The sequence below is a fragment of the Aphelocoma coerulescens genome, chromosome 5 (genome assembly GCF_041296385.1).
Source record: "Aphelocoma coerulescens isolate FSJ_1873_10779 chromosome 5, UR_Acoe_1.0, whole genome shotgun sequence".
Classification (NCBI taxonomy): domain Eukaryota; kingdom Metazoa; phylum Chordata; class Aves; order Passeriformes; family Corvidae; genus Aphelocoma; species Aphelocoma coerulescens.
In genome coordinates, this window is record NC_091019.1 from 44,508,565 (window position 1) to 44,517,524 (window position 8,960).

At 54.1% G+C, this 8,960-nt stretch overlaps 1 protein-coding gene across 1 annotated transcript; it reads left to right on the forward strand.

The window, feature by feature from the left end:
• Positions 1-501: 501 nt before the first annotated feature.
• On the forward strand, positions 502-3,191 carry FOS (Fos proto-oncogene, AP-1 transcription factor subunit). The gene is made up of 4 exons (XM_069017911.1): positions 502-810; positions 1,211-1,456; positions 1,564-1,671; positions 1,792-3,191. Exons 1-4 carry the CDS (start codon positions 670-672, stop codon positions 2,407-2,409), a joined length of 1,113 nt encoding a protein of 370 aa, XP_068874012.1. The 5' UTR covers positions 502-669; the 3' UTR covers positions 2,410-3,191.
• The last annotated feature ends 5,769 nt before the right edge of the window (positions 3,192-8,960 follow it).

Below are 8,960 nucleotides of genomic sequence, written 5' to 3' on the forward strand. Positions count from 1 at the left end.
ACGGCGCCCCCGGGGAGGGCGTCACCTGCTGCGGGACGGCAGCCCCAAGGGCAGTGTCGGTGCCCCAGAGCCCTCGCAGGGTCTCGCCAGGCGAGGGGGGAGGGGCCGTCGCGTCCCGTCCCGTCCCGTCCCGTCCCGCGCGCCGCCCGCCCGCCGCACTTGGCTGCAGCCTGGAGCGCTTCCCGTCAGTCACGCCCCCTCGCACAGGATGTATCCCATATAAGGATATCTGCGTCAGTGGGTTCCCGAGCCCGGCCGTACCAATCCGCGCGGGGGGGAAAACCCTATGGCCGCTCCCTCCTGCTCTGCCCTGGGGCCTCCGCCGCCCCTGCGGCCGCCCCCCGCCCCATGCTGTGCCTCTGTCCCGCGGGGGGCGGTGGCAGACGGCGCGCGGGGCGGCCCCCGGGAGGCGCGGGGCGGGCGCGGGGTGGGATGGCCCCCCCGTGAGCGCGGGTGGCGCGTCCCCGGTGACGTCGGCGGGAGGGTATAAAAGGGAGGCGCGGCGCGGTACTCCAGCAGCCCAGGCAGCCCCGGCGGTCGAGCGGAGAGACGCGCGGCGCGGACCGGGCACAGGGACGCACGCAGCCGACCCCTCCTCGCTTCATCCCCAAGGGCGCTTCGCCACCGCCGCATCACCTCTCACCTCCGGCTTGCGCTCACCGAGCCGACATGATGTACCAAGGCTTCGCTGGAGAGTACGAGGCGCCGTCCTCCCGCTGCAGCAGCGCTTCCCCGGCCGGGGACAGCCTCACCTATTACCCTTCCCCGGCGGACTCATTCTCGAGCATGGGCTCGCCTGTCAACCCGCAGGTGAGTAGCGGAGCGTGCCGCCTGCGCTCTTGCCCGGGGCAGGAGCACTCAGTAGGGGACGGGGCGGTAGCGGGTGGCGCGGGGCAGGCGGTGTCCGCGGAGGAGGTCAAGTCGGGAACTGGCGTGGGGAGCGGCCCCGGTGCCGAGGCGGGGCGGTCGGGGGGTGCCGTGGCCCGGGCCGCGCTCTGCGGCGGGTGTGTAAAGCGGCTTCATTGATAAAACGCGAGTTCATTGAGGAGACTCCGGAGCAGCGTCTGCGTCAGCGCGGACGTCAGAGATATTTATAACAGGCCGCTCTCGTGTGGAGCCGGCGCTGGCAGCGCGGCGCCGCGGCCCCGGGGACGGCGGGGAGCGGCCCGGGCGTTCCGCTGACGGCAGCCCCCCTTCCTCTGACCTACAGGACTTCTGCACCGATCTGGCCGCCTCCAGCGCCAGCTTCGTGCCTACGGTGACGGCTATCTCCACCAGCCCCGACCTGCAGTGGCTGGTGCAGCCCACTCTTATCTCTTCGGTGGCCCCCTCCCAGAGCCGCGGGCACCCCTACGGCGTCTCGGCGCCCGCCCCCACCACCTACTCCCGCCCCGCAGTGCTGAAGGCGCCGGGCGGCCGCGGGCAGAGCATCGGCCGCCGGGGCAAAGTCGAACAGGTGAGCGCGGATTGGAGTTGTTTGGGGCACGGGGGGGATTGGGAGGACACGCGGCCGGGGGAGCACCGGGCTGGCAGCGGGACTGAGCGGCCTCTCTCTGCCCGCAGCTGTCCCCGGAGGAGGAGGAAAAGAGAAGGATCCGCCGGGAACGGAACAAGATGGCAGCGGCCAAGTGCCGCAACCGGCGGCGGGAGCTCACGGACACGCTGCAGGCGGTAAGTGCTGCCCGGGAGGTGGCGGGGGAAGAGGGAGTACCCGGGGCGGCGGCGGCAGGAGGAAGGGGACTCCAGCTGGGAGTGATGCCGGCCCTGGCTGACAGCCTACTCTGTCTGCAGGAGACCGATCAGCTGGAGGAGGAGAAGTCCGCGCTGCAGGCGGAGATTGCTAACCTGCTGAAGGAGAAGGAGAAGCTGGAGTTTATCCTGGCGGCTCACCGGCCCGCCTGCAAGATGCCCGAGGAGTTGTGCTTCTCCGAGGAGCTGGCAGCTGCCAGTGCTGCCACCGCGCTGGACCTGGGCACCCCCAGCCCCCCCATGACCGAGGAGGCTGCCTTTGCTCTGCCGCTGATGCCTGAAGCGCCGTCGGCCGTGCCGCCCAAGGAGACCAGCAGCAGCGGGCTGGAGCTCAAGGCTGAGCCCTTCGACGAGCTGCTCTTCTCCACGGGGCCGCGGGAGGCCTCCCGCTCAGTGCCCGACATGGACCTGCCTGGGGCCTCCTCCTTCTACCCCTCGGACTGGGAGTCGCTGACTGCCGGGACCAGCGGTGAGCTGGAGCCCCTCTGCACCCCTGTGGTGACCTGCACCCCGTGTCCCAGCACCTACACCTCCACCTTCGTCTTCACCTACCCCGAGGCAGACGCCTTCCCCAGCTGCGCTGCTGCGCACCGGAAGGGCAGCAGCAGCAATGAGCCCTCGTCTGACTCCCTCAGCTCCCCCACCCTCCTGGCCTTGTGAAGGGCTCCAGCATTGACTGACCTGCTGGGCCCCCTCCCCTGCCCATGCACCCCCACGGACTTGCAGCTGTGCCCCATGGGGCTCCCCAGGCCTGGGGAGGGTCCTGCCACCGCCACCCCCTGTCTGGCCTGGTGCCCCGGGGCCTGGCAGAGCGTCATGCACCGAGGTCTCTTACCTCTTCCAGAGATGTAGCAAATCGCATGGAGTTTGTCTTGTCCCCAGTGGCCATCCATGAGAGCTGGTAGTCTGTAGCATGTCCCACATGGCTGGGTAGGTGACTCCCTCCCCTCCTTAGTATCACTAGCATTAACTAATTAATCTCTTGGTTTTAAATGATTGGAATTTAACCTGGTGCTGGGTATCTCCAACTCGTATCTAGTGCAGCTGATTAACAATAACTACTGTGTTCCTGGCAATATCGTGTTCTGATGACTTAGCAATGACCCATCTTACGTGGGGGGAAAGAGACTCTATTTTATTTTCTAGTAGGTAGATAAATAGCTATATCCATGTACTGTAGTTCTACATTGATGTTCATTGTAACTTTACTGATCATGCATTGTTGAGGTGGTCTGAATGTTGACATAAGTTTTCCATGAAAACGTTTTTATTGTGTTTTTAATTTATTTATTAAGACGGATTCTCAGATATTTATATTTTTATTTTATTTTTTTCTACCTTGAGGTCTTTTTTGACATGTGGAAAGTGAATTTGGATGAAACCTTAAGCATTGTTTGCTTATTATTGTTCAGAGACATTGTCAATAAAAACATTTAAGTTGACTGCTGGAGCTGTCCTTGTGTTACCTTTTGCACTTGCTTCCTTGCGACCTCAAAGGGGTTCCCTAGCCTCTAATTTTGGCTGGGCTTTATAAACTGCAGACAACTGCAATCTGCCCGAGGTTTAGGGTGCATCAGGGTGGGAATACCATTTAGGCCAGCCCTGTCCTTGTCCTGGTGTTAGTCAGGGCTGGCTGTGGTTACACCCATCCTGGTAGGCAGCAGGGTCACTCCTTACGGCCTTCCCCAGCTGATCTGTCTGGGTCTGGTCCCACTCTGTGTCTGTGTGTCACCTGCTGTGGCCTTTCACCAACTATCTGGAGGCCTTGCTGGAAAGGTGGTGAAAAGGCAGGTGAATTTGTGCCTCTGAATCAGGAAGGCCGCCTCTAGGCTGGGGCCCACATGATCATTTCCATGTCCCTAACAGCCCAGCTTCCTTCCCCCTGCTGAGAAGGGGGTGTGCACCCTGGCTCTGGGTGCCCCTGGATGTGGTCTGGTTCCTCTAGCAGTAGCTAGGGCCTATCTTCTTTGGGACATGAGGGGAGGAGAAAGGCTTGCGCACTCCTCAATTTGGGCTGAGTGGTATAAGGCAAACCACTGGCCTTTCAGTTTCTATTAAAGCCAGCCCAGTCCTTGAATGAACAAGTTATCGCAAATGGCACACACATTCTAGGAATGTGCTGCCTCCTTGGGGTCTCTGTAAATGTGGTCTCTCCTGGTGAGTTAGTTTAGAGGGGCTGCTACCCTCTGTTCCCCCTGCTGCTTGCGCAGGGAAATGTGCTCTGCTGGCAGGACAGCAGCTGGGCCAGGTTACCCCTGCGTGCAGAGCAGTAGTCTGCTCACTCCCTAATGGCTACTCATGAAGAGTCCCCTGAGAGTGGCAAGGCCTCCCTGACAGTCTCCAGCCCTGTCACTCCAATCTGAGAACTCCTTTCTCAAGGTGAAAGCAAAGATACCACCTGTGCTGGCATGTGTGTCCAGCTGAAGGCCATCTTGACACCATGCTCTCAGGGAATCTCTGTAGGCTGGCATTCAGGGTTGGGTTTCTTTAAGTCCACATTTCCTGGTCACTGCAGCAGGCTCTACTTTTTTCACCCCTTTGCTAATCAGAACACACACAGAGGATCTACCTCATCTCAGTAATGAGTATTGCAGCTCCATGACTTGCTCAGCAAGGCCTGCCCTGTGCAAAAGCAAATATTACAATGGCAGTTTCCCGTCTTTCAACATTAATCTGTAGGCTGAGCTGACAAGTGATGAAGAGTAATCCCACTTGCTACTGAGAAGGAGCTACTTTCATGCTGCCACTTGAGTTTACATGGGCAACACCCAGGTGCAGCAAATGCATGGTAGCACTGAACCATGAAGCAGTCATGTAGGTGGTAGGTGATGCTGCAAGAGAGTCAGACTTTGTGACAGGTAACCCTGTGAAGTCAGTAAATATAGAATCACAATGTGCTGTCTTGCTGAAAGACCATCGAGTTCAGAGCTGAAGAACTCAGGTCTCCGGGAGCCCATGCATGCTGCTGAAAGTCACCAGGCATTCAGCAGAGGCAGAAAGGAACAGGGGTCCACGAAGTTCAAAAATACCACACAGTTCCCTCACAACAGGTGGAATAATCCTGGCCGCATCATCTCTCATGATCACTGCTCAGGCTAAAGCAAAATCCAGAGCTCAATGCAGAGAGACAGCAGTCCTGCAGCCTAACCAAGGCTTGTCTTTTTAACAGCAGTGATAGCAAGTGCCACATCTAAGTGTCAGCTTTTGCATTTGTTACACAAAGATGTCATCTTCAGGGGTGGCACTACATGAGACACGTTATGCCTAACTCCAGGGTCCAGCCTTACTCCTTGCCTTCTGTCACAACCCAGAATTCAGGATGTGCTACATAAAATTTATGGTGTGTTATAAACGTGATTTATCTACTTCCTAGCATTTGAGAATTATGTAGTAAAGTTGCACTTAAAACAGTGGGAATCTTGCCACTATCTTCAACTGAGGAATAATGCAGCAATCTCTGCCTGCAATGGGTTATAAGCGTGTGCTTCAATTACAAGCTGTATCTGATACATCACACAGATACCGGCACAGACCTTTGTGAAACATAACAATGGAACGAGATAAGACACGTAGGTAACGCTCGTGTAATTTCTGACGCCTCCTGCGCTCCTGATCCCTCTGAGGGCAGTAGTGTAATTAATTCTTAGAAATGCAACTGCAACACAACGCAAGGCACAGTGGGATTGTTGCTAGGAATTACAGAAAGTAGAGCTGTAAAACAACGTGAAGATCCTTAAACGCGTTTATGGTAGAATAAAGAAGGGCTGCCAGCACAGCAGTACCTGCTGCCCGGGTACAGGAGGGTGTTGCGGATCCAGGGCTGCCGCGGTGCTGACAGCAGCCGCAGTCCCGACTCGCTCCTGTGCACACCATCCCCCCCCGCCTGCGGCGCTCGTGCCCCCGGGCCGCGGCAGGGCGGCCGCTGCCGGTACCTGAGATCAGCGCGAGGCTCCCGCGGCGGGCCGGCCCCGGCGCGGCCCCGCGGGGCCCTCACGGCGGGCACAGCGCGGCCCGGGCCCCGCCGCGCGCCCCGCCCCGCCCCGCCGCGCCGCGCCTGCGCGCGCCCGTGTTTACTGTTTGGTTGCCGGGGCGCCGCGCGCGGGCGCGCCGGGGCCGTGACGTGACGTCCCGCTCCCCGCGGGGACGCCGCGAGCCAGCGCCGTGACGCGCGCGCTTCCGGCCGTGCCCATATATGGCAAGGCGGCGGCGCCGCGCTTCCCGTGGCGGCGGTGGGCGCGTGCGGCGGGAAGGATCCGGAAAGAGGGCGGGACGGGCACCGGGACGGGCGGCCGTGTTCCCCGGCAGCGTCCCCGCGGCCCGGCACACCGCTCCCTCCCTTGGCCCAGCCTGGCTCCTCGCAGGTGATGCCCCCGGTGGGCTGACAAGGCAGCCGGGTCTCCGTTCCCCCTCTTCCGGCGCTCTCGCTTCCTTTGCAGGGTGAGGTGTCGGGAGAAGGAATGGGGATTTCACGCAGCTGAGTGTTGAGTCCCAGGCGAGCTCACACGTAACGGTTTGTAGTTCTCGCTGTCCCTAGCTAGGCTTCCGTGACATTACCCCTCCACCTCGAAATCTCCATAGTCAGCTCTGAGCTGGAAGAATTGATCCGTGATGGTGGAAAATCAAAGGTGGTACAATTTGGCTTAACATAAAACCAAACCAAAAAAAAACAACCCCCGCCCCCGATAGTAACCAACTGGCTTTTGTCTCCATTCGGTGGAAGAAAATAATTACCTTTTTTTTTTTACTGAATTTGCGGCACAAGAGCTGCCCTATGAACGTGGCTGCAGCATAGCCGGTGACCAGGCACCTTTATCCTTGAACACTTGCTCTGCCAGTTCTCGTGCCATTTGTCTTTTTGTTATTTTTTGTTACTATCTTGTTACAATAAATCTGACTCTACTGCTTTCTCTCAAAATAGAACAGGAAGCCTGCTAAAAAAGTTATCAGAGCCAGTGGACAGTCAAAAATAAATGGATTATTCAGAGGAGATAAGGTTCTGGAGAAAAATTGAATCAGTATTTTGCTCTGTGCTCACTGTAGAGGAACTTAAGAATATTCCTGTGCTTATACTTTATTTAATGAAAGATTTATCAGAGGATATGTTTCAAGCTGAAGGCCTGTAGACAAGGTAGTGAAACAAATGGCAAAAAAAAAAAAAAAAAAAGCATTGAACAAATGGACTGCATTATATTCATCCAAGAGTTCTTGGAGAAGTCAAGACTTAAATAACCGATCTGCTTACTAATGGTTTTTGTGTAACATTGCATTTAGAAGGGCTTTGATAACAGAGAATGGGAAGATAGTCAATATACCAATTTGAAAAAAAAACCAGCCTGAAAAGTTCTGGAGAGCTGTTGACAAATGAACCTGTTCTCTGTACCAGCCAAGTTAGTGACAACTTTAAAGAGGTGAACTAGTGGGTGCAGGGAGAAAATGGTACCATGACAGCTGGCAGAGCCTTTCTAATGAGAAGTCCTGGCCTCACACATGTTTGGAGTCCTGTGAGGAGTCAGCAAAGCATGTGGACAAGAAACATTCAGCTGCTATTTTCTACCTGGGTTTCTAAAAAGCATTCAACAAAATCTATGAGCAAAACTTCTGAAGAAACTGCAGAGTAAGAGAAGTTTTCATGTGGATAGATGACCCTGCATTAAAGACAGGTCTCTGTAAGATGGAGCAAAAGTATTTCTCAGTAGAATGAGTCAATATGCAAAGTTCCACAAGGATCTGAATTGGAGCATGTGGACTGAGAGCAAAGGTAGTAAAATGTCACAATACAAAGTGAGTGGGTGGTACAATTTGATGTACATACATGTAAAATGTTTTAAATGGGAGGTAAACAATCCATTTCAATCATACAGAAACAGCCTAGAAGCTGATTTATCACTTGGTAACAAGATCTTGGCATAATAATTGTTCTGTGAAAACCTCAGTTCAAGGCTTGGTAAATGAGCAAATTGAGTGTTAGGAGGTAAAGAATAAGAGCAAGAGAATAAAAGCAGAGAGTGTCATTATGGCGCGGGATAAATCCATGGTGTGCCAGTGCTTTGAATGTTGTGTACAGTTCTGATCTTTAGAAGGACATAGAGCGCCGTAAGAGGTTCAGAGAAGTAGATAAATGTTAGGAGGTGTGGGACAGCTTCTAGGTCAGAAGCAGGTAAGTTAACTAGAACTCTTCAGCTTCACAGACCCAAGTGAAGGGAAGTTTCTTTCAGTGTAAGAATGACATACAATAAGCAAAACTTGGGGAAACATGGAATAAAACCAGACTTGACAAGGTTGCTCATTCCATGTTGTGGGTACTTGTAGAAAACCTTTTTGCCTGATTTTGTGGATACTACAAGGGGTTTTTTTTTGAGATGAAAAGTCCAGAAAATGAGCACAGATAAAAGCTAGTGAGGACTATTAAATACACAAATAATCCCTTTGTCTGTGCAAATCCTGATTTTGAAATTTCTGGGGCCTTAGGGAATACTGTGGTGAGGCAGCACCACACACTGACCACTGACTTTGTCCATACTACTTTCTTCAAATGGTTGCTGCCATGTAATGTCAGAAGACTGTGGCTGATAGAGGGGCAAAATCTGTGCTTGATTTCATCCAATATGACTATTTCTATGTGGGTTTGTAGGGATTTAGCTGAACTTCTGCTCTTTCCTGTGCTTCCATATTGTAATGGTGTTTGAAATTTGTTTAAATTACCAGAAGATGTGATCTCATATGTCCATGCACCTTATCTGTTCAGATCTTTTGCTGATAAGGTTGTTCTTTGGCGCTGCTTCCGGTAACCTTTCCAGGCAGAGGTAGGCTGGTGATCCAGTGAGGTGCTGAAGTGAAACCAACAACACCCATTCTTCTCATTGGGAAACAGCGGATGTTCACAAGGGACCTGGATATTATATCAACAGGATATCATGGGAAAACAAAAGAAGGCTGTAACTAGCATGTGGACAACGTATCTTTATTATTTCCAATTAAGGAGCTCTTGTTCTGTGGTGTGGTGTCCTGTCCCCTGCCACCCCCTTGGCATCTTTAGTCTGCACAACAACAGATTTTCAGCTCTTCTTCACTAATTATATTTGAGCTCTGCTCTTATACAAATGTTTTGTAACTTGGTCTGTTGGCTATGGACAACCAGCTGCAACATTAAAGGAGTGATTTTAATTCTGATTGCATCACATCTTCCACTTGGTAAGGATTGAGTGCTTTTT

What these genes read in the sequence shown, in the direction of transcription:
- FOS (XM_069017911.1), top strand. Translation starts at nt 670, where the DNA reads ATGATGTACCAAGGCTTCGCTGGAGAGTACGAGGCGCCGTCCTCCCGC. An exon ending in GCCGGGGCAAAGTCGAACAG is followed by an intron (nt 1,457 to 1,563) that starts GTGAGCGCGGAT and finishes CTCTGCCCGCAG; the next exon opens with CTGTCCCCGGAGGAGGAGGA. An exon ending in TCACGGACACGCTGCAGGCG is followed by an intron (nt 1,672 to 1,791) that starts GTAAGTGCTGCC and finishes CTCTGTCTGCAG; the next exon opens with GAGACCGATCAGCTGGAGGA.